This window comes from Pipistrellus kuhlii, unplaced genomic scaffold, assembly GCF_014108245.1.
Source record: "Pipistrellus kuhlii isolate mPipKuh1 unplaced genomic scaffold, mPipKuh1.p scaffold_m20_p_45, whole genome shotgun sequence".
NCBI classification, from domain to species: Eukaryota; Metazoa; Chordata; class Mammalia; order Chiroptera; family Vespertilionidae; genus Pipistrellus; species Pipistrellus kuhlii.
The window spans coordinates 1,336,752-1,362,817 of NW_023425546.1; the positions used below are offsets into that span (position 1 = coordinate 1,336,752).

The 26,066-nt window shown below is 40.8% G+C and overlaps 1 protein-coding gene across 3 annotated transcripts in view; it reads left to right on the plus strand.

Annotated features, from left to right (window-relative positions):
• Nucleotides 1–25,050, plus strand: part of TBCEL (tubulin folding cofactor E like) — a 70,577-nt gene extending 45,527 nt beyond the window's left edge. For all 3 annotated transcript variants that reach the window (XM_045572346.1, XM_036412610.2, XM_045572345.1), the window contains exon 8: nt 23,047–25,050. In XM_045572346.1, coding sequence (XP_045428302.1) covers nt 23,047–23,365 — 319 coding nt within the window. In that variant the 3' untranslated portion in view covers nt 23,366–25,050. The remainder of the gene's footprint in view (nt 1–23,046) is intronic.
• The last annotated feature ends 1,016 nt before the right edge of the window (nt 25,051–26,066 follow it).

Consider the following 26,066-nt stretch of genomic DNA (forward strand, 5'->3'; position numbering starts at 1 on the left):
ACATCATAATTAAAATGGCAAGTTAAAGACAAAGCATCTTAAAAGCATCAAGTGAAAGACTGTTATCTAAAAAAGAGCTCCCATAAGACTTATCAGTTTTTTCTCAACAGAAACATTTCATGAAATATTCAGAGTGATATAAAGCAAGGACCAACAACCAAGACTAGTTTACATAGCAAAGCTATCATTTAAAATGGAAAGGAAAAAAGAGCTTCCCACACAAGAAATAGCTAAAGGAATTCATTATCACCAAACCAGTATTATAAGAAATGTTAAAGGGACTTCTTTAAAAATAAGAAGAGAATAAAAAATAAAAAAAATAAAAGAAACATAACTATAAAGGCCTGGCCATTGTGGCTCAGTGGTTGAGCATTAACCTATGAACCAGGAGTCATGGTTTGATGCCCAGTAAGGAGCATGCAAGAGGCAGACAATAATTCTCTCATTGATGTTTCTAGCTCTCCCTCTCCTTTCCTCTCTGAAATCAATAAAAATATTTTTAAAATAGAATAAAATAACAATATGTGCATACCTGTCAATAATTACTTTCAATGTAAAAGGATTAAACATTCCAATCAAAAAACATACAGTAACTGAATAAGAATATAAGATATATGAGAATACACACACACTGTCTGCAAGATATCCAATTCAGAATAAAAGATAACAGACTGAAAGTAAAGGAATGGAAACAGATATTTCATACAAATGGAAACAAAAGAAAAAAGCTGGGTAGCAATGCTTACAACAGACAAAATACACTTTAAAACAAACTTAAAATATTTCCCTTGAGATAGGGAACAAGACAGGGATGTCCTCTCTCACCACTCCTATTCAACATAGTACTGGAAGTGCTGACTAGAACAATCAGAGAAGAAGAAGTAAAAGGCATCCACATTGAAAAGGAAGAAGTAAAACTTACTATTTGCAGATAATGGTACTATATATAAAAAACCATAAAGATTCTATCATCAAAAAACTATAAGAGCTAATAAATGAATCAAGTAAAGTAGCAGGATACAAAATAAAGATTTAAAAATCAGTTGTGTTTTTGTACACCAATAATGAACTATAAAAAAAGGGAAACTAAGAAAACAATCCCACTTAAGTTGCTTCCATAAAATACAGTGCCAGGGAGGTAAGATACCAAGTAAGATATTGAAGCAGATGTAAGTAAATGGCAGTATAGATTATCCTCATGGATAGAAAGAATTAACTTAATTAAAATTTCCATACTACCCAAAGCAATGTATAGGTTCACACAATTTGTATAAAAATATCAGATTTTTCACAGAATTAGAACAAATAATTTAAATATTTATATGGAACCACTAAAGACCGTGAATAGATAACAATCTTCAGAAAGACCACCAGCCTGACAGGTGTGGCCCAGTGGTTGAGCATCAACCTATGAGCCAGGAGGTCACTGTTTGAATCCCATTCATGGCACATGCTTGGGTTGTGGGCTGGATCCCCAGTGGGAGGCATGCAGGAGGCAGCTGATCAGTGATTCTCTCTCATCATTGATGTTTCTGTCCCTCTCTCCCTCTCCCTTCTTCTCTGAAATCAATAAAAATACCTTTCTTTTAAAAAAAAGAAAGACAGAAGAACAAAATTGGAGATATCACCCTACCTGATATCAAACTATATTACAAGGCTATAGTAATCAAAACAACATGGAACTGGCATAAAAATAGAAATGGAAAAGAATAGAGAACCCAGAAGTAAACCCACACCTATATGGTAATTTAATATTTGACTAAGGAAATAAGAACATACAATGGGGTAAAGACAGTCTATTCAATAAATGATGCTGGTAAAATTGGACAGATACAAGCAAAAATAAAAATAAACTAGACCACCTTCTTACACCATAAATAAACTCAAAATGGACTAAAAACATAAATATGACTCAAAACCATGAGTCCTAGAAAAAAGCATAGGCAATAACACCTCTAACATTTCTCTTAGACGTATTTTTTATGACCTATCTCCTTGAGCAAGGGAACCCCCCAAAATAAATAAATAAATAAATAGGACTACATCAAACCAAAATGTTTTTACACAGCAAAGTAAATCTCAGGGAAACAAAAAAAGACAACCTATGGATTGGAGAAGATATTCGCAATGATTCAACTGATAAGGGATTAATATCCAAAATTCATAAAGAACTCATACAGTTCAACACCAAAATACCAAACAATTCAATGAAACAATGGGCAGAGAACCTGAATAGACATTTTCTCAAGAGGACATACAGATGGCCAATAGACATATGAAAAGATGTTCAGTGTCACTAATTGTCAGCAAAATGCAAATTAAAACCACAATGAGATACCATCTCATACCTGTAAGAATGGCTATCCTATATAATAAAAGGGTAATATGCAAATTGTCCCCTGGACCAGCAGTTTGACCAGGGGTAGGGCCAGCCGGCCTACCTCCCACATTCCCTCCTTCCCGGCCATGCACGAATTCATGCATCGAGCCTCTAGTCATCAATAAATCAATACACAACAGGTGTTGGTGATGATGTAAAGAAAAGGGAACCCTCATGCACTGTTGCTGTGAATGCAGACTGGTGCAGCCAGTATAGAAAATAACATGTGTTTCTTCCAAAAATTAAAAATGGAACTCCCTGTGACCCAGCAATCCTACTTCTGGGTATATATCTGAAGAAATCCAAAACACTAATCGGAAAGAATATATGCACCCTCATGTTCATTGCAGTGTTATTTACAGTAGCCATCAATAGACAAGTGGATAAAGCAGTGGTACACATATACAATGGAATATTACTCGGCCATAGAAAATAAGGAAATTTTACCATTTGTGACAGCATGAGTGGACCTAGAGATTATTATACTAAATGAAATAAGTGCATCACAGAAAGACAAACATCACATCTGATTTAGTTTATATATGGAATCTAAAGAAGAATATATACAAACAAACAGAACAGAAACGTGAACATAGATACAGAGAACAGACGGCTGGTTGCCAGAGTGGAGGGGGGTTGGAGACTGGATGAAAAAAGTGAATGGATTAAGAACAAATTTATAGTTACAGTATAGTCAGTGTGATATAGTCAAATATATTGTAATATCTATGTAGGTTGGTATTGGAAATATCTGGTTGAACCGTATGTACAGTATATGATTATCTAATCACTACGATGAACATCTGAAACTAGTCCTATATAATAAAAGGCTAATATGCAAATTGTCTCATTGACTAGGAGTTCAACCAGCCCCTCCCACAGCCAGCCTGGCCCAAACAGCCCCTATTGGGGCATGCTGGCCGGCCAGACCCCACTGGTGCAGAAATTCGTGCACCAGGCCTCTAGTACCAAATAATAGTGAGTGTAAACCTACTGAAAAAGTCAAATCTCAGTTCTTGAGTGTCTCCTTTCTGGAGCAGTTCAGTTCTTGACCAAGTTGTTCATGGAAAAGTGTCTCAGTTGTTGAATAAAACTTCAGTTTTCGACCCGACAAGCCTCGCATGATGATACTCTGTGATCAGTCATGTGTCTCTCAGGTGACAAAGAAGAGCATGCTCGAGTATGAGTCAGTTTACCACTAAACCTCGTATTAACATCTCAGGAAATTGTTGGGTCCTAAGAACGTTAGTGATAGCAACAAAGTGAAAAGGAAAGTTGTGAGAACAATGATATAGCTTAAAAAGGAAATAATTGCACAGTTTGATGGAGGTGTTTGCGAGTCTGGCCTGGCTACTGAGTAGGTCATGGTGAAATTGATGATTAGCACAATTTTAAAATATAACGAGGCCATCAAGAGGCTGATGTTGCTAAGGGTGTGGGACAGTTAGCCGGGACAGCATTTGGGGCAGTGATATAGGAATAAACGAAGAGGCCGCAGGCCTGAGTGCTGAATGTGACACGTTTAAGTCCAGTAGATGCATTTAAGAAAAGAAGTGTTTGTTTATAGATTAGTCAGTCCATGAGATGGATTAATTCAATTTACATTATTTCTAACGGGAAAAAATATGATATGGCTTTTTGAACAAATTGCTTCTTGAACAGCCTTCCGGAAATAAGTTCAAGAACCATGGTTCTCCTGTACCAGTCATGTGTGCTCTGGGTCTTAGCTCTGCTGGAAGAGGCGGGCGTCCTGGAAAATGATTTGACACCAGGAGAGAAGAACCCAGGCAGCTCTGAGTGCAAGGCTCAGGAGCATGTGTAACTTCATGTGTAGTGCAATGACACTGGGTTCTGTGTGCCTTGGTGGAGAGTAGTAAGCAGTTTGGCAGATAATTTTGGCGGGGGGTGGAGGGAGGGAGGACGACACATGACTAGGGACCAGAGCAGTCTATTAAAGACCTTGCTATGACACACCAGGGGAATAGGACTTTTTGTAGCTGTGGGAAACCATTGGACGTTTCAGTGGGGAAGTCAGGGACAGACTTGAGGTTATATTTAGGAGAAGCTCAGAGCCCCAGTTCCCAGCAAGAATGCAGGTGAGGCCGGTGTGTGCTGGAGGCTGCCGTGTCTCACAGAGGTACGCATTGGCACTGTACAGTTCCAGCATTTGATTTCGTCCTCAGAAGACACACTGGGAAGTGCTGCTCTTTTTCCTGGTATTTTGAGACCTGATTTCTCCTGGGTAGAAAATGTCATTTAGAGAGGAAGGGACTTCCATGTTTATGGAGCTGGTACAGTCTCTATGTTCATTATTTTTGCCTTGCCCTTTATCAGATGTCTGTCCACATTGCCTGTAGTTATCAGTTTTCCCTTCATTTTAAAGTGTTTATCTCTTAATTTTCTCTGAGAGTGTTAATTTAAATTGCTTATTTGGTACTCCACTAATAGCCATCATAGTTTTAAAGAGAGACAAAAAGAAAAAGAAAAACTATGTAACTTGTTTTTTATTAAAGTACCTGCATCTTTTGGGAGTCAAGGGTTTCTTGATGTTTTTGAGGATAATGGCGGAAAGTAAATTCGTTGATGTGGGGTGTCTCTGTTTTCTGACTTTCACGTTTTTCTAAGGGGAATTGTGGGAGGCAGAGCTCCTGTGAACAGTTGTGTGATGGAGGAAGTGCCACGCCAGGAGGCTTCTGAAGGCCTTGCTTCGTGTCTGTGGGCCCCAAGGCTCCCTAGACTGCACCTGGGAAATTCCTGTCTATGATGCCGGGGCTACCTTAGGCATTTGTCAGAAGCGTATGTGGTAGTCATCAGTGGTATGGTTTTTAAAATAAGAAGGGTGGCTTTTCTTCCTGCTGAGCGAACGGCTTTTCTGAATAGAGCGGATCGGGTCTCCCTGCGGTGGCGAGCGGGCAGCAGCTTGTATTTGGACACCACTCGGAGGCGCCTTTTGTCCGGGATGCTGGAGAAACCCTAGGTGCTGTGTCCCTGGCTCAGGTTCCCTCAGACAGAGGGCCTGCTGTGCGCGGAAGCATTCCTGCCCCGGCCTGGGTCTCCTGGGCTTCTCCATGCTGCCAGGCTCCATCATCCCTGACAGGCCTGCCCCGCCCTCCTCACTTTCCCCTGAGTCTAGTGTCTCCCATACAAAAGGGCTTTCTCCTGCCCCCAGAGCCTCTGAAAGGCGAGCATCCCTGTGAGCACAGCCTTTGTCATTCCAGCTACTTGGGCCTTTATTTTGACTGCTTGCCACTTTCCCAGCGGGGAAGATGGGCCGCTTTCCTAACGGGACTGAAATTCTGTGTGGGAATTGAATAGACTGCAAAGGACAGGAACACGAGAGCCAGCCTCCCACATCCTGGTTTCCAGGGTCCCAGCTTCTGTTTGCAAGTGCAGGGGGCCAGCTTTATCTTTTGTGTTTTGTTTGCTTTTTAGAATAAAGTCATGAAAAATACTAAAATAATAAAATGATCATGTTTACACTATTCAAAACTGGTAATGTTAATATTTTCTTCAAGTTTATTTAATTAAAAGGAATAATATTGCAGATCAAGTTAGAGTATCTTTTGGACTCTTTATCAGTCCTGTTCCTTACTGCAAGATGTAACCCCTGGCAAAAACTTGATCTGTATTCTTGTTGTCTGCTGATTATATTTTATATATCTATTAAAATATAACTAGGATTTTATAATTTGTTGTCAACATGCATTGTGATTTTGTCTCTCGGTCTATAGCTTTTCAATTGAATCTTTTCACTTTGTATTTTTTTAAAGAATTTCTAAAAAATTAATATAAAAGGTATCAACCCTCTGGTCTATTCTTATTTCATCTTATTCAAAAAGTATTTTCTTTGACAAAGATAACTTAAGATAATCTCCTGATTTTTTTTCTTGAAGTATTTGCACATTTATGTCTTTGATCTCCCTGGGATCTACTGTTATGTGTGGTGTCAAATAGAGATCCAAGTGCCTGCCCCCACCCCCATGTTGATAAAGGGCATTCACCACTGATGATGAATGTGATGCTGCCTCTGCCATATTGTCTTGTTTGCAGTATACATATATACATACATGGTCTGTTTCAGGGCTCTGTTTTGTTCTTTGGTGTATGGTGTATGGTGTATTTAGCGATTTAGTAATCGCTAAATTACTGTAAGTCTGAATTCCCAATTAGAGTAGGTTTCCCTACCTAATTATTGTTTCCAGAATATATCAGTCATTGTAGACCATTTTCCCTATGAATTTTAGGATTGGCTTATCAAGTTCCACAAAAATCCCACTGTCACTTGGGTATTTATTTCATACTTGAATCCGCTGACTAATTTGGAAGAATTGACATCTTGACGCTGTTATGTCTTGTTACCTGTCCTTTAGCAAGGGTTCCGGTTCTCTCACAAAGGCCTTTCACATTTTGGTAAATTCATTTCTAGGCATCTTCTACATTTTGATGTTGTTTTAAATGCAATAATTTTTTCATTCACTATTTTCTAATTGGTTATTAGAAAATAAGCATGCTTTTATTTTTGTGTGTTGATTTTTAGAGGAGGGAGGGAGGGAGGAGGGAAGGGGAGGGAGGGAGTGAGGGGAAGAGAGAAAAACATCGATGTGAGAAAAGCATCCATTGGTTGCCTTCCATATGCACCCCTGTCTAGGGATCAAATCTACAAGCTAGGTATGTGCCCTAATCAGGAATCGAACCCCAACTTTTCAGAGTACAAAATGATTCTCCAGTCAACTGAGTCACACCAGTCAGGGCAAGAATAGTTGATCTTCACTTTTTTTTCAGGTCCACGTGGACAGTCATATCTGCAAATAATTTTTATCCCTCTCTTTTCTGTTTCTTTTTTTTTTTTTTATTGGGGGGGGGGGTGTAGGAAGTTCTCCAGTATAATATTAAAACTGAACAGTACAAGAGGCCATCTTTATCTGGTTTCTCACCTTAAAGGGACTACTTCCACACTTCCAATGTGAAATGTTTTGATACGAAATCTGACTTTTGCTATAGGTTTTTGATAGGTGCCCTTCTAGTTAAGGTAGTCAATATCTCTATTTCTCTAAGTTTCTTTAACTTAAATGATTTTTTAAATAAAATATTCTTTGTATATTCCGATAAGCATGTTATTTTGTTCTGTTAATCTGAATTTTAATCATACTTTTTCAGATGTAAATTACATTTACATTTCTGGAATATTCAGCTTAGTTGTAAAATATTTGTTCTTTTCAACTCTGAAGAATTTAATTTTATAATATTTTGGGAGGTTTCCATCTACTTTCATACTTAAAATTGGTCTGTTGTTTTCTTTTGGACTGTTTTTTTTCTGGGTTTGTTATGAAGGTTATTTAGCTTCATAAAATGAATTGGGTTGGTATTTTTTATTTTTCTATTAAATTAGCTGGTTCTTTTCATTTGAAAATTTTATAGTCATCCATATTATTATGATATGGGGGTAGATATTCAAGTTTTTAAATTATCTTATTCTTTTTAATTCTCATTTGGACATGGAACCTGATTATAATTTTTAAAAAGGGTAGAGACCAAAAACTAAGTCCTCTCACTTTTATCCTTAGCAGCCACTCTGGTACTTGGTCCTGAAGCAACTAATGACACTAGTTTTCTGTTATAGTTCCCTTTGCTATTTATTGTTCAAATTTTGTGCACAAATAATCACACAGTAATGATGCTTTGCCTTTTCCACATAATATTAGATCTCTAATATTATTCCATAACTAGCAGCCCGAGGCACAAAGTTGGTGCAAGAGTAAGCCTTCCTTTCCCTGGCTGCCAGCACCGGCTTCCCTCTGGCCACAGGACCCACGCTTCCCTCACAGAAGGAGGCTCTGGCCACCTGCCACAGCCCACCAGCCTCCCTCTTTGGAGCATCATGGAGCCCTCCGATGGATCACCTTGCCTGCCAGTGGCCTGGCCTCCCTCTGCGGGGTGATCATGGGGCAATGGCCAGCCCCCTGACCAATCGCATTGCACCGCCGTGGCTGGTCTGTCACAGCACGGTTCTGGATGGCCATTCTGCTATTTGGCTGTTGGCCGATCTGCATATTACACTTTTATTATATTGGATGAGGGATTTTTAGTAGTGTTCTTTGTTTAAAGTAAGGTTTATGATGGTATAATTGATACAGAATAAGTTTCCTTTTTGTATGCATTTCTGAGTTTTGTCAAACACTGCAGTATGTAAGCACCAGCACAATCAGAATGTACAAGTTCTATCATCTACAAAATATTATGTACTCCTAAACTCTTCCTCTGACTCCTCCCATGCTCTGGCAACCACTGATCTGTTTTCTGCCCCTATAGTTTTGACTTTCCCAGAATATCATATAAGTGGAATCATAGAATATGATTTTTTTAAATTGAAATTTTTATCGAGATAATAGATTGTTCACATTGAGTTGTAAGGAATTATACAGCTAGATCCCATCTACCTGTTACCCATTTTCCCTCTAGTAAAAATTTGCAAAATTATAGTGTGTCACAACCACTTTATGTCAATATAATTCTGTGATCTTGTTCAGATTTCTTCCATTTCACTTGTACACATTGGTGGGTGTGTATTTGGTTCTATATATTTTATTGCATGTATAGATTAATGTAACTACCACCATTGTCAAGATACTGAATAGTTCTAGCACTTCAAAATCTCTCAAGTTGCCCCCTTTTTTATAAGTGATTTGAGAGAGAGAGAGAGAGAGAGAGAGAGAGAGAGAGAGAGAAAGAGATTGATGTGTGAGAGATACATTAATTTGTTGCTTCCTGTATATCATCCTATTAGAGATTGAACTCAAAACCTAGGTATGTGTGCTGACCTGGGATCGAACCTGCCACCTTTCAGTGCACAGAATGATACTCCAGCCCTTTTATAACCACATCCAACTCCCTGCCAGGTCCTCCACTCCTATCCCTATCCCCCAGTAGCCATGAGTTTTTATTTCTAAAATTTTGCCATGTCATAAGTGTTACACAGTATAAATGGAATTATACAGTACATAGCCTTTTGGAATTCTCTCCCCCCCCCCCCACTTAGCATAATTTCTTGGAGATTCATCCTAATTGTTGCATGCATCACTAGTTTGTGCCTTTTTACTGCTGAGTAGTATTCCATGGTTCATGTATGTAGCACCGTTTAACCACTCACTGTTAAAGGACATCGGAATTGATTCCAGTTTCTGATTGTTAAAATAAGGGAATCTATGAATATGTTTATACAGGTTCTTGTGTGAACTAGGTGTTCATTCCTCTGGGATAGGTTCTCAAGAGTGCAGTTGCTGAGTAGTATGACAATTGCATGTCTAGTTTTGTAAGAGACTACTTGCTGTTTTACATTCCATCAATGATAAATAAGTGATCGAGTTTTCTGTATTCTTGCCACTATTTTTATATTTTAGCCATTCTGATAGACGGGTAATGCTATCTCATGACTAATTTTCATTTCCCAGATGGCTAAACAGATCATGTGCTCATTTGCTTTCTGTAAAGCCTCTTCAGGGAAGTATCTCTTCATGTGTTTTTAATGGGTGGTTTTGTTTCTTTACTGTTGAGGCTGAGAGCTCTTTGATGGATATGTGATTTGTAAATATCTTCTATTTGTATTAACTTGTCTTTTCATGTTTTTTTGCATGAACTTTGATAGCACAAACATTTTTAATTTTGATGAGTGCTCAATTTATCAATTTTTTCTTTTATTAATTATACTTTTAGTGGTAGGAACTCTTTGTCTAGCCAAAGGTCATGAAGATTTTCTTGTTTTCTTCCTAAAAGTTTTGTAGTTTTACATTATACATTTAAGTTCATAATTAATTTTGAGTTAGTTTTTTTTTAAGAGGAGAAGTTGAGGCTAAGATTTATGTTTTGGCCTATGAAGAGCCAATTGTTCTAAAACTGTTGGTTGAAAAAGCTGTCTGTCCCATTGCATTGCTTTGACAGCTTTTTAAAAAGTTAGTAGAGCATGTTTGTGAAGGTATATTTCTGGGTTTCTGTTCTATTCCACTGGCCTGTGTGTCTGCTGCTCCACCACTACCACACCGCCTTGAGACCTGTGGCTGTTTGATAAGCTTGAGCATCGTGTAGAGTGATTCTTCCACTTTATTCTTCAAAAGTATTTTTAGCTATTCTAGGGCCTTTACCTTTCTATATAAATTTTAGACTAAACTTGACTCCGTCTATAAAAAATCTTGCTGGGATTTTGATAGGAATTTTATTAAAGCTACTAGAGGCTAGGTGTACGAAATGCATGCAGGAGAGGAGGGTTGTCCCTCAGCCCAGCCTGCACCCTCTCCAATCTGGGACCCCTCAGGATGTCTGATTGCCCTCTCACAATCCAGGACTACTGGCTCCCAACTGTTTGCCTGCCTTCCTTCCTGATTGCCCCTAACCACTTCTGCCTACCAGCCTAATCACCCTGTAACCACTCCCCTGCCAGCCTGATTGAAGCCTAACTGCTCCCCTGCCAGCCTGATTGCCCCTAGCTGCCCTCTCCTGCAGGCCTGGTCACTCCTAACTGCTCTCCCCTGCAGGCCTTGTCACCTCCAACTGCTCTTCCCTGCAGGCCCTGTTGCCCCCAACTTCTCTCCTCTGCCCGCCTGGTCACCCTTAACTGCCCTTCCCTGCAGGCTTGATTGCCCCCCAATTGCCCTTTCTTGCAGGCCTGATCCCTCCAACTGCCTCCCCTGCTGGCCATCTTGTGTTGGCCATCTTGTGTCCACATGGGGGCAGCCATCTTATGTGTTGGAGTGACAGTCAATCTGCATATTACTCTTTTATTAGATAGGATAGAGGCCTAGTGCATGGCCTCTATTTGTAGGATAGAGGCCTGGTGCACGGGTGGGGGCCAGCTGATTTGCCCTGAAGGGTGTCCCGGATCAGGGTGGGGGTTCCCTTGGGATGTGGGGCGGCCTGGGTGAGCAGCCTGTGGTGGTTTGCCAGCCACGCTCCCTGGCAACCCAAGTGGAGGCCCTGGTATCTGGGATTTATTTATATGCTATAATTTAAACTTTGTAACCTTGAGTAGAGGCTAGGGCAGGCCAGGGGAGACAGGAAGCTTGGCTTCCACCATTGCTGGGAAACCCAAGCCTCATGCTCGCTCCATGGCCACAGCCATCTTGGTTGGGTTAATTTGCATACTCCTTATTGGCTGGTGGGCGTAGTTTTTTGTGTAGTGAAGGTACTGTCAATTTGTGTGTTTCTCTTTTATTAGTGTAGATTAGAGGCCCGGTGCATAAATTCATGCATGGGTGGGGTCCAGCCAGCCTGGCCAGGGGGAGGGAATATGGGTGGTTGGCCGGCCTGCCTGCTGATTGAACTCCTGGCCCAAAGGCTAATAATTTGCATATTAGCCTTTCATTATATAGTACTGTAGGCCCGTTGCACGAAGAGATTCGTGCAATAGGCCTTCCTTCCCTTGGCTTCCAGCACCAGTTTTCCTCCAGCACCGGGGACTCAGGCCTTCCCTCAGGCTGGAGTCTGCTGTCTTCATCTTCTCTGCAGATTCCAGAGTCTGTAGTCTTGTCTTCGCTGTGGCACTCCACTCCTGTAGATCCCTTCGTCCCCCACCACCCTCCCTCTCATAGCAGGTGTCCTGCCCCACCTGGCCACTCCACGCCTGCAGCAGCTGGGCAGCCGCCATCTTTGGCCTTCTAATTTGTATACTCACTCTGATTGGCTGGTGTTGTAGCAGAGGTACAGTAAATTTACATGTTTGTCTATTATTAGGTGAGATATGCACTGAGTGGCCAGATTATTATGGATTCAGAGATCATTATAATCTGGTCACTCAGTGAATATGACTTTATTTCATTTTTGTGCCTTTTTTATGGTGGCTAGAACTTCTAATACTTAGAAGTGGCAAGATTAGCATCCTTGTTTTGCTCCTACTCTTAGGGAAAAGCATTCAGTTTTTTACCACTAGGTTTAATGTGAGCTATAGGTTTCTTCTGTAGGTGCTCTTCATCAAGTTGAAGTAGTTTTCTCTGTTTCTGATATACTGAGAATTTTTTTTTTATCATAAATGGATATCAGTTTTTTCTAATTATTTTTTGTATCAATTACTATAATATGATTTTTCTTCATTAACTGTTGGCAGGGATGCCATATTGATTGATTTTCAAATGTTAAATCAGTCTTGCATATGTGGAATAATTTCTACTCAGTCATGATGTACAGTATATTTCTTTTCATATGTTGTTGAATTTAGTTTGATAATATTTTGTTTAGGGTTTTTGTGTTTAAGCTCTAGGGAGATATTGGTATATAGTATTTTTTAAGCAGTTTTCTGTGCTTTTGGTATCAGGATAATACTGGCTTCATAAAATGAATTGGTAAGTGTTCCCCCCTCTTCTGTTTTCTAGACGAGATTGTATAAAATTGGTGTTAAATCTCTTTTTTTATTATTTAAATGTTTAAAAAATTTAAGTATAGTAAAATGCACATTAAGTTTACCAACTGAATCACTTTTTTTTTTAAACTGTACTGAATTTTTTTTTTAAATATATTTTATTGATTTTATACAGAGAGGAAGGGAGAGAGATAGAGAGTTAGAAACATCGATGAGAGAGAGTCATCGATCAGCTGCCTCTTGTACACCCCCTATTGGGGATATGCCCACAACCAAGGTACATGCCCTTGACTGGAATCGAACCCGGTTCCCTTCAGTCCCCAAGCCGACGCTCTATCCATTAAGCCAAACCGGTTTCGGCCACTTTTTTATTTTTTGTTTTATTTTCTTTAATTATATTTTATTGATTTTTCACAGAGAGGAAGAGAGAGGGATAGAGAGCTAGAAACATCTATGAGAGAGAATCATCTATCAGCTGCCTCTTACACACACACACACACACCCCTTAGGGATCGAGCTCACACCTGGGTATGTGCCCTTGACTGGAATCAAACCCGGGACCCTTCAGTCCGCAGACCAACGCTCTATCCAGTGAGCCAAACCGGTTTCGGCTGAATCACTTTTTTAAATTATAAGATATACATAACAAAATTTACCATCTTAATCATTTTTAAGTGTATTGTTCAGAAGCGTTAAGTACATTCACATTGTTGTACTGTAAATCTTCCTCAGATAAAACTGAAACCACTGCAGCTATCGTCATCCTACTGCATGCCTCTGAATTTGACCCTGTACATAGTGGGCTCATGCAGTCCTCATCTTTCTGTGTCTGATCTAGTATACTTAATTTCCTCCAGGTTCTTCTTCTTGTAGCGTATGACAGATTTCCTTCTTTTTAAGGTTGAATACATTGCATTGTGTATACATGCCACATTTTGTTTATCCTTTTACCCATTAATAGACATTTGGGTTGCTTCCATCTCTGCAGTAGTGTTGTTATGGACATGGGTATGCAGATATCTCTTCAAGACCCAGCCTTTCGTTTCTTTTGATCCCAGAAGTAGGATTGCTGCATTACATGGTAGATAAACAATACACTTAAAAATGGTTAAGATGGCTATTCGGGGCTTTTGTAGTTCCATACAGATCTGATGGCTTTTTGTTCTACTTTTAAAAATGACATTGGGATTTTGAGAGGATTGCATCAAATCCATATATTGTTTTGGATAATATGGACATTTTAATTGTGTTGATTCTGAACATGAAATATCTTTCCATTTCATTGTGTCTTTTTCTACCTCTTTAATTTTCTACCTCTTTGTAGTTTTTAATATATGGTTCATTCACACCCTTTAAGTTTATTGCTAGGTATTTTATTCTTTGGGTACAATTGCTAAGTGAATTTTTATTCTTCCCCCTCCCCCTGAAATTTCATTGTTAATATATAGGAAAGTCATGGATTTTTGTACATTTATTTTGTACACTGCCACTTTACTGAATATGTTCATTGTTTCTAATAGTTTTTTTGTGGAGTCTTCAGGGTTTTCTATATACAGCACATGTGTCAAACACAAGGCCCGCGGGCCAAATCCATCCCGCCAGGCCTTGCAATGTGGCCCGCACCGCGCTGTCATCACTGCACTCCGCTGCGTTTCCATCACAATGACAGTTTATGACTGTTCAGTAAACCATTCGGCCCACGATTTAGGCTGGATTTTAGATTTTGGCCCCTTCTCTGATTGAGTTCGACACCCCTAATATACAGAATCATATCATCTGCAAAAGGTAATACTTATTTCTTCTTTTCCAATTTAGATGCCCTTTCTTTCTTTCTCTTGCTTGATTGTTATGGCTTGGACTCCAGAACTATGTTAAATAAGAGTGGTGAGGCTGTCAGTGTGGCTCAGTGGTTGAACATTTGACCTATGAACCTGGAGGTCACAGTTTGATTCCCAGTCAGGGCATATAGCCGGGTTATGGGCTCAATTCCAGTGGGGAAAAGGGGTGCAGGAGGCATTTATATATATATATATATATATACACACACACACATATATATATATATATATATATATATATATATATATATATATACACACACACACACACACACACACACACACACACACACACACACGTGTGTGTGTGTGTAAAATTTTTAAAAATAAAAGAGTGGAGAGAGTGGGAAATCCTTGTCTTTTTCCTGATTTTAGAGGAAAAACATGTTTTCACCATTGTGTATGATGTTAGCTGAGGGTTTGTCATATATGGTCTTTATAAATTGCCAGTTCTTTATGATTCAATCTCAGGTTACATATTTCTAGGAACTTATCTATTTCTTCTACATTATTGAATTTGGTGGCATATACATAATTTTTCATAGTATTCTAGTATGATCCTTTGTATATCTGGGATGTCTGTGGTAACTTTTCTTTCATTTCTAATTTTGTTTATATGAGTCTTTTCTCTTTTTTCTTTAGTGAATTTAGCCGGGTATGTCAATTTTATTAATATTACAAAGAACTGGCTCTTTATTGTATTAAAATTTTGCATAACCTTTTTACTTCCTGTTTCATTCATTTCTATTCTAATTGTTATTATTTCCTTTCTCTGACTTTGAGGTGCTTTTGTTGTTCTGGTTCTTTCAGATGTAATATTCAGTTGTTTACTTGGGCTTGCTCTTGTTTCTTGAGATAGGCCTATAGTGATATAAATTCTGCTGGATAAATTGTTCTCTCTTTCAGTATTTTGATCATTTGGTTTCACTCTCCTCTGGCTTGTAGAGTTTCTGCTGAGAAGTCTAGTGATATTCTAATAGGTTTCCCTTTATGGGTTATTTTCTTTTTTTCCTTGGCTACTTTGAAAATTCTTTTAATTTTTGACAGTTTTAATACACTGTGCCTTGAAGAAGGCCTCTGGGTTGAGGTAATTAGGTATTCTGTTTGCTTTTTGGATTCTAGGATCTAGCTCTTTCCATAGGTTTGGGAAGTTCTTACCAACTATTTGTTTGAATAAGCTCTTCATTCCTTCCTTTCTTCCTCTCTTCTTTTTCTGGTATGCCTATTTTTATATTGCTCTCTCTGATGGAGTCACATAGTTCTCTTAGAGTCATTTCTTTCTTTCTCTCCCTCTCTCTCTCTCTCTCTCTCTCTCTCTCTCTCTCTCTCTCTCTCTTTTTTCCATGCTCACATCTCTATTCACTCTGCATCATTTCTAGATTTCTGTCTTTGATATCACTAATATTTCCTCCCTCTGGTCCACTTTATTTCCTGTGATTGCTAGTTTATTCTTGATATCTTTTATTGAGTTTGTCATCTTCAGAATTTGTTTGGTTCTTTTTTCAATCTCTTTTGTAAAGTACTCATTTTGTTTGTTGATTTGTTTTCTTATGTATTATTTCTTTGGTCTCTATGTCATTTATCTCCACTCTGAGTTTTGTTATTTCCTTTCTTATGCTTACACTGGGCTTTTCTTGTTGCTCTTTTTCTAACTCTTTGAGTTGTAGAGTTAGATAATTTGTTACCATTTTTTTTTTTGATTTTTGTAATAGGCTTGTAGAGATATGTACTTCCCTCTCAAAACTGCTTTTGCTGTGTCCCATAGATTTTGGATTGTTGTGTTTTCATTGTCATTTGTTGCCATGATGTTTAAAATTTCTTCCTTGATTTCTCTGGTATCCCAGTCCTTGTTCAATAGCATGCTATTTAGTCTCCATGTGTTTGATTTCTTTGGATTATTTTTATTGTAATTGATTTCCAATTTTATGCCACTTTGATCTGAGAAGATGCTTGATATGATTTCTATCTTCTTGAATTTGAAGAGACTTTGCCTATGTCCCAACATGTGGTCTATCTTTGAAAATGACCCATGTGCACTTGAGAAGAATGTATATTCTGTGGCTTTGGGGTGAAATGTTCTGAAGATGTCGATTAATTCCATCTGGTCTAGTGTGTCATTTAAGATTGATTTTTTTTGCTGATTTTTTGTTTAGATGATTTGTCCAAAGGTGACAGTGGGGTATTAAAATCTCCTACTATGATTGTATTGCTATTAATCTCTTCCTTAATTTTTAACCGAGAGGGACCTATAAATACGTCAAACGTAAACAATATCGGGAACGGGTAGGATATATGAATACGTCCTTGAAATATATGTTGCGCCCTGAGAGGGACGGTATATATTTTTTATAGTCTTTATAGTTGTTTGTAAAATTTATAATTTTTTAATTCGATATTTCCATTTTTTTGTTGGTATTCTTTTCTATTTGTTTGTAATTTTGTATTTTCCTTTGAGCTTTATAAATAAATAAATGAAAAAATATATATTTCATTTATTTTAATTAAGTATAAATAAAAAATAATAATATGAAATTACTTCCTCTGGGCGTGACGTACTGACACATCCTAGTGAAAGAGTACACGCCCGTTACAGGTTGCATAATTGAAAAGGGAACTCCCTGGTTAACAGGTTAATGTCCTCCAGCAGCTTTTTTATGTATTTGGATGCTCCTGTATTGGGTGCATATATGTTTACAAGGGTTATTTCTTCTTGTTGGATTGCTCCCTTTAGTATTATGAAGTGGCCTTCATTATCTCTTGTTATGTCCTTCACTCTGAGATCTAATTTGTCAGATATAAGTATTGCTACCCCAGCTTTTTTTTCATTTCCATTCGCCTGGAAAACCTTTTTCCATCCCTTCACCCTCAGTCTGTGTGAGTCTTTTTTTCTGAAATGGGTTTCTTGTAGACAGTAGATATATGGGTCTTGTTTTCTTATCCAATCTGTTACCCTATGCCTTTTGATTGGAGCATTTAATCCGTTTACATTCAAAGTTATTATTGATAGGTACTTATTTGATGCCATTTTTATTTTATACCCCATGTGTTCCTTCTTTGCTTCCTATTTTTTTTTTAAATATATTTTATTGATTTTTTACCGAGAGGCAGGGAGAGAGATAGAGAGCTAGAAACGTCAATGAGAGAGAGACATCGACCAGCTGCCTCCTGCACACCCCCTACCAGGGATGTGCCCACAACCAAGGTACATGCCCTTGACCGGAATCGAACCAGGACCTTTCAGTCCACAGACCAACGCTCTACCACTGAGCCAAACCGGTTTCGGCCTTTGCTTCCTATTTCTTTATTTTTACAGTAGACCCTTTAGCATTTCTTGCATTGCTGGTTTGGTGGAGATAAATTCCTTTAGTCTTTTTTTGTCTGTGAAGCTCCTGATTTCACCTTCAATTTTGATTGATAGCCTTGCTAGGTACAGTATTCTTGGATTTAGACTTTCCTTTGCATGACTTTGTATATTTCATCCCATTCCCTTTTGGCCTGATGAGTTTCTGTTGAGAAACCAGTTGCTAGTCTGATGGGGGTTCCTTTATATGTAACTTTCTTTCTCTCTCTGGCTGCTTTTAAGATTCTTACTTTATCATTGGAGTTTGCCAATTTAATTATAATGTGTCTTGGAGTCGGTCTTTTGGGATTCATTTTGCTTGGGACTCTGCGAGCATCTTGGATTTGTGTGGGTTTTTTCTTCTCTATCTCAGGAAAGTTTTCTGTCATTTTTTATTTTACTAATATATTTTATTGATTTTTTATAGAGAGAGAGATAGAGAGTTAGAGACATTGATGAGAGAGAGTCATCGATCAGCTGCCTCTTGCATACCCCCTAATGGGGATGTGCCCACAACCAAGGTACATGCCCTTGAATGGAATCGAACCCGGGACCTTTCAGTCCGCAGACTGACGCTCTATCCACTAAGCCAAACCAGTTTCAGCTGTCATTATTTCTTGAAATACGTTTTCCATGTCTTCCTCAGTTTCCTTTCCTTCTGGAACCCCTATTATTCTAATATTGTTTTGTTCTGTATTGTCCCAAAGCTCCCGTAGGCTCTCCTTCTGCTTTTTAATTTCTTTTCCTAGAAGCTGCTCTAATTGGGTATTTTTTTCCATCTTGTCTTCTAGCTCACTGATGCGTTCCTCTGCTTCTTCTAGTCTACTCTTGATGCTTTCTATTGAGTTTATCATAGTAGCGATGTCTTTTTTCATTTCTTCTTGGTTCATCTTCATTTCCTCCTGGTAATTAATTACTCATATTGTCAAATTTGTCTTCCATTCTTTTTAGCCATTTTATGATCATTACTCGGAATTCTTGCTCTGGTAGATTGCTTGCCTTTAATTTGTTTACTTCCTTTTCTGGTGATGCTTGTTTTTCTTTCATGTGCGGGCTATTTCTTTGTCTCCTCATGGTCTCTCTTTTCAGGATGTCTCGTTATGTAATTCTCATTCTCCTTTCCGTAGGTGATTGAAGAACTCCCTTGAATCCACATGTTTGCGCCAATTGGGGCGTCTCAGCTGTTCGGTGGTCTCCACTGTTGTGGGTTTTTCAGATCTCAGATAAGATCCTCTTTTCTTTGTAAGATGGAGTAGTTTTCCCTCTGAGCCTGTAGCTCCGGGAGAGGTCTCAGCTGCATTGTGGGCTGCTTGGTCATAAATCCTGTCCAGCAGACTCTTACCTTCTCTTAGAGTTCTGCTACCCCTTAGCTTGCCAACTAACATTCCCCGAGCAACTCTCAGGCGCTCCTTCTATCTGCTCTGGGACTAGGTTCAGAACAGGTCCATTTGTTCAGCCGCCATTTTGTCTCTCTGTTGATTTGTTTTCTGAGCTCACTAAATTGCCTGTATTATTTTCTTACATCTCACTGAGTATTTTCAGAAGTGCAACCTTGAATTCTTTGTCATTTATATAACATATTTCCATGTCTTTAATTTTGCTTTCTGGAGATTTTTCCGTTTCTTTCTAAGTTGCCTTGATCTCTTGGTTTATTCATGGCATTTGATTGATTCTTTCTCTGTCTCGACATCAGTGTGTAAGTGGCACTTCTCTAACAGATTAATATGAAGAAGTCTTTCTATTCTTTTCCAGTAGGTGGCACTAAATAGCACAGGTTTTCTTAGCTCTGTGAAATCCCATTGCTGTCTTCCACAGCCAGAGATAGGCTCCCATCTGTGTAGCCATATATGTGGCAGTGGGCTGGGCTTGGGGAACTGGCCAGCTTCTTCGTTGTTTTGTCCTCCTGGTAATGATGACCTTAGACCTTCACGGGGTGCCCCCTGCACCCTGCACCCAGCCCCGGGACTGTGCACCCTTTTCTCAAGGGTAAAGTGATTCTGTAGTATCTGTTCTTGGGTTTGCAGATAGTGTACTTTGCAGCCTGACACCAAGGGCAAAGGGAGGCTACAGAAGGCCAGGGCTCTGCGGCTTTGTTTCTCTGATGGGAATGCTGATCACCCAACAGCCACAGTCGTACCCCCATGCAGTGTCCTTGCCTAGTTCTCGGGCTCAGCTACAGCTCATACTACTCATTGCTGCAGGAGTGCCCATGGAATCTCTTTGCTCCTCCCAGCTGAGTGGAGTGCCAGCCATAACTGGATTTCTTCTCTCTCCTCACCTCCCCCGTTTGTTCCAACTTACCCTACCCACCTTTAGCTGTTTCAGTGTGTGGATCTCTCAGCTGACTCGTGCTTTGAGCAGGGATTCCTTTGTTGAATTAGAGCTGTTAAAATTTTTGAAAATTCAAAGGGAGAGACCAAGGGAACCTTGCATACTACCATTCCCCTACATCACCTCACAGCAGTATTTTAAGAAGAAAGGAATTTAATACAGAAGATAAGGTGCTGACAACATCTTTGGAAGGTCTTTCTCCCTAGAACTGGTCTGTCTCTAGATTGCTACCACAGAACCAGCTGACCAAGGAACCCTGTAAGGCGAGATTCAGGAAGTGATGTCCTGGTGCTGGGTCACACCACCTTAGCTGGGATCTGGAGATCAACAAGCTATGGCCAGAAACACACTGCTTGAACTACAATCTGGTAATTAGGAAGCCTCTACCCAAATTGTACCTACTAAATTCATTATTTCTCACCCTCGAGGTATTGAATGTGCTTGATATAAGCTAAAGCTCACCTGCAAAGGAGTGTGGGAAATATAGTTTTCAGTTCCCATCTTTGCAATTCAGAAGGTATTTCAAGGAAGAGGTTGGAACAGAAAAATGAGAAAGCTCTTCCAGTTTATGAATCCACAGCTTACCACTAATGCAGATCTTTCTTTCCTTTTAAAAGATTATGGCAATAAGGTTATTCCTTCTGTTGACCCAAGAAAGAATATATCTGCCAAATAGGAGTTTTTCCTGAGTCTAGCAGCCATTATTTACAGAGGTCTGGTGCACTCTGCATTTCAGGAGAAAGCCATGGACCGGGCAGCCACGCCTCTGCACTGGGCTCCTGCTGTCTCAGTTGACCTTTATAAGAGAGCTCCTAGGATTGAAATTCGACCAATAGGACTGAGACTTTCCTTGTCTAATTGGAGCTGTGCAGCTATATAGCATTTGCTCCTCACTGACCAATCAGAGCATTCCATTCTGACCAATCAGGGCAGTGCTATTTGGAGTCCTCATTTGCATACAAATGGATCAATCAGGGACTCGGTGCAGACACTCTTCTCTCCATAAGCCAGCTTCACCTTTGTCTCAATGGAGTACACGTTCAGTTTCTACATGACTGCCTTCCCCTGACTGGAGCCATAGCACTGAGCCACTTTGAGCAGTTCATGCTGAGCTATCTCTGCCATGCTTTAAACGAGGGCTTCGGCAGCACTGTTCCACCTCCGAGCTTTTCACAGCTGAGCTGCTTTCACTGAGTAAATCTTCCCCTTTGCCATCACATGCGGGAACTCCTGTTGGCATTGAATTGGAGATGACAACCTTTGGTTGACATCTCTTCTTCCGTTAACTGCTGCTGGTGATTTCTTTACCCTTTTCAAAAGCACTGTTTAAAGCTCATGTCCTGGGAGGAGAAGATTCTGTAATTTGCTTCATTATAACCCTACCTTTTCCAAGAAGTTCTATCTAAATATACTTCAATTATATATATATTTTAAGGCGTGTGTGTGTGTGTGTGTGTGTGTGTGTTTTAATAATGTAAATTCCATAACAGTAGGAGTGTAACGTTCATTTTTTTAATTTGTTACAAAGTTAATTTACAAAGTGTCACTCACCTGTTACCTATATCGTAAGGCCTGTGGTCGAGATGCCGTAACAGCGTCAGGACCACAGGAGCAGCGGCTCTCGCTCGGGGTGTGTGAGGCGTCTCGGACACGGCCCTGGTGGCAGGCCAGGCCTAGGGGACCCGACAGGTGCAGGATTTAGTCATGTGCTAGGCCTCTAGTTTTAGATAATTTTAAGACTGTCTGTAGGAAGGGCAGATTTATTATCCCAATTTTACTAATGAGGAATCTGAAATCCTAAAGGATTGAGCGAGTACCCGTCACACAGCTGATCGTAGAGAGCCACACAGCTAGTGGTAAGGACGTCTCCCACTCTAAGGCCGGTGCCCTTGGCCTTGCCCTTTGTCTCCTGTGGTGTCTCCTATGGTGGCATTGCTCGCCTCCAACTCTGACCACAGAATCTCACTGTGTCCTATGTTCCTGCCAGCCTTCAGTTAGCACTGATTTAACTAAGCTAAAACCAAAAGTAGAGGGGGAGAGGTGGAGAGTAATCTTGTGACCACTGTGTTCTGGTCATGAGTTAACCTTATGGTGTAATAAAGCTAATATCGGATCTAGCATGTCCCCTCTCTGGGTTTTAGGGAACTGCTCAGCTTCCTCAGTAAAATCAGGTCCTCCAAGGCTGATAATGGAAACAATATTTTCACGTGGGGCCCCAGACACCTCTATATTCACTTTCCTGTTGATATTGTTTGCTCTTTATTACTGCCTGGATCGAGGAACTTGTATCCCCCATTTACCACTTTTTTACAAGAATTTATTCTAGACTCCTCCACAGATTCCTTGTATTGTAGCCCATGAGACCAGGCTGGACCATTCAAACAGGCTAGCATGCCCTGGGTGTTTGTAAGACATGACTTTTCCGGGTTCAGGAGCAGCCGGCCCACCCACCCCTTCCCGTGTGTTACCAAGGAGCAGTGCGCAGAGTGGCCTCCTCTGTGCTGGGCCGCGAAAGCGACTTCTGCGCCGTGTCCTCTCAGGCTCAGTTCTCCTTGCTGAGCCTCCTCTTAGCAGGAAGGGACAGCAGGCACGGACCATCTTCAGAGGAGGTGTCCACAGGACGTGGTTCCCTATGAGTCTCAAAGGGCCGCGTTTCCGGTAACAGATCCCACTGTGGCCATCGGTACTGGGACAGAGCATGGGACTGGGTGCTAGGAAATGTGGGGGACAGCTGTGTGGTTTACCCGGAGTTGGGAAATAGCTTGGACTCCAGTTACTAATGGCGTCAGCTCACACTGCCTATTTATCCTTCCAGGTATCACGAACTGATCACAAAATACGGGAAGTTGGAGCCTTTGGCAGAAGTGGATCTAAGACCCCAGAGCAGTGCGAAAGTACAAGTCCACTTTAATGATCAGGTGGAAGAAATGAGCATTCGTCTGGACCAGACAGTGGCAGAACTGAAGAAACAGTTAAAAAGCCTCGTGCAGCTGCCCCCGAGCAGCATGCTGCTCTACCACTTTGACCACGAGGCGCCCTTCGGCCCCGAGGAGATGAAGTACAGCTCCCGGGCCCTGCACTCCTTCGGCATCAGGGATGGAGACAAGATCTATGTGGAATCCAAAACCAAGTGACCTCTAGACCGACTGCACACACCCAGGACTTCCGCAGGGCACTGTTTCCGGGTTATCTTTAGGAGGGAGCAGGTGGGTTTGCTTTGGGTTTGCTTTGCTTTGTTTAGGGGTGGAGGTGTAAACTCCCCTCCCCACGCCTCACCCCCCATCCCTGGAATGGGTGGGGGCTGTTTGAGGTATTTTTTACCGGGATTTCTTTAGCCCTGCCGGCAGAATTGACCCCATCTCCAGCCCGTGTGCCCTCCCTCCCGAAAGGATGACTGGGAAACCCCGTCTTCCTGTGTGCACCGGGCTGCCTGCTGCATCAGACCCATGAGGATGAGGGCAGCATGGGCAGTGCCTCCCTACGTGGGGCTGGAGCAGTCAGGGTCCTTGTGGGAAGGGCCAGCTCCTGCACTCAGTGGTGAGAGAGGGGACTAGAATCGGAGGAGCTCTGGTTCCAGGTCTCTCCTGGGACTTGGTGATGCCGTATGGAAGGATCCTCCTGTGTCACAGTTCACTTAGCTGCCCCTGCAGCACCACTCTGATTTGTGAGTAAATACAAGTGTCCAAATTCAGAATTGCCTCCAAGTCAGATTTTTTGCAGAAGAATATTCAAAGCACTTTTCTTTGAAATCTGGTTCCTTCCCTGCTCTGAAGTCTTGGTTTGTTCCATTCCTCTGTCAGTACAGGCTCTTCCTTTAAAATGTGTTTTTCTTGGTCCACCCTGTGTGCAGAGATTTAGCGTAGGCGGGCAGGAGGCGTGCGCACGCAGGACTTCTCAGAGAATGTTAGGATGGTGTTTGACCTTTTCATTCATTCCACCACTCCTGTGAGTTTCTTAGGAAGTTTCTTAGGTGGCTTGTAAATTCTTCATGTATGTGGTGTTGTGTTTATTACTGTTACTTTTTAAGCTTTTCTTTGCCATAAAAGCAGGTATTTATTCTCTTACGCACTTCAGGTTCAGTGTTTGTAAAGCCCTTGACCCAGGCCTCCTGAGTCCAGTCCACATTCACTGAAATTGTGAAGGTGGGAACCACAGGGAGTGAGGTGACGAGGCCTCTCTTCTCCGGGCTCGGTCCCTCCCAGGCAGAGGGGGCTCAGGGGCCACGCTTCACAGAGATGAGAGTCATTATTTTGCCATCGCAATTTTCTGGCTTATTTTTTGAAGTGGGCAGTGTGGCCCTTGTGTCATGAGGTTAAAACTATGGAGGCTTTGTGTATGTGTGCGTGAGTGCAGGCACGTTTGGGAGGAATAGGATAGCTGAGCCTTTGCTTTGTCAGCCAAGGAGATAGATGCACCCTTATTTTTTGAGGTTGTGTGGCCCCCGACTGTCCCCCACAGAAGGCAGAGGGAGCATGTAGGTTATGCTTTAATCATAAGCAGGATGGTCACAATAAGATATTTTATATATTACAGAGTTCTATGAGATGCTTTTGTACTGTTAGAGCCTGCCAGCGACGGCAGGTGCACTTCTATCACGCATGCGCGTGGCAGGGGACTGCTCTCTGTGGGCGTGGGTATTATAGGGCATTGTAATTGATGGTTTAAAACTTGCTGAATAATTTTTGATTGAGACAAAATTAATAAAATTACTGGTCTTTTAGAGTTACAGAAGTGAGAAAAGCGATTTGAGCATGTGTACTTGTAGGCTTGTTTGGGTGGCTGAGTAAAGATGCTTCTTCTGAAATAAAATTGGTGCTGCGTAGACACTTGTAACCAGAATTATTTTTATAACAGGCCAAGGAGGGAAGGCACCATGGACCTTTGAGTCCACAGTGATGCGTGGTTGATTGCTGTTTTCTCAGTGTTTTGATACTGACTTCCTCCAGGTTCAGTGAGAGCATATCTGTGAGCAGAATGCCATCACAGCCAGTATTACCGCTTGGCTGCCACCTATCTTTTCTAAAATAGACATTCTTTTCAGTTTGGGAAAAGGAAAGTGAGTAATAAAAGAAATCTAAACCAAAACCAAGGGATTCTTTTGATGTGAGCATGTAGCTGCTGAAACCACATAGAAATATTTTTTTTTTATTTGAAATATCCCAGAGTGTTTTAAAGAAAATAAGTTCTGAGTTCTGTGTCTTTTTAGAAGTTTCTATTGTTTCTGTAACCTATTGCCATAAACACATAAGAAAGCAGCAGGCATTGTATAACCTCTTTGTTTCTTTTGAACCTTTTGATGAAAATCAACCCAAAACGGGAGCTGTGTGTAACAGGCCTAATGTTACTATGCTGTGTTTAAAGATTTTGTTTACATAACAAAATGGAAGTTCTGTTCTAGCCCAACATTCCAGCGGGGCTGTGGTCCCGTGTCAGCTGGGTGGCACGTGTCAGCGGGGTTGGCGGGTTGCGGTCACGTGTTGTCTGGGTTGTGGTCTGTACCCCCGGGCGTGGTGCCAGGCGTGCTGCCCAGCCGCCTCCGCGGGCATTGTGTGTGTGCTTTCCCTGCTCCATGTTGGATTGCACATACAAACCCCAGGCCCAGGTTAAGGCAGGAGCCCTGTCCTCGGGGGGCGTGGTCGGCGGAGGGGCTTGGCCCTGCCGCTTGTCCCCAGCAGTTGATGGAAATATATATTTTATTTCAGAATATAATTTAAACATGTTCTTTGCACTTTTTATTAATATATATAGAGAGAGAGTTAATCTTTAAAAAAAATTAAAAATCTAAGTCCACGTTCTCTGTGTGGTGATTTTTTCTGGGTTGTGTCATGGATGTCT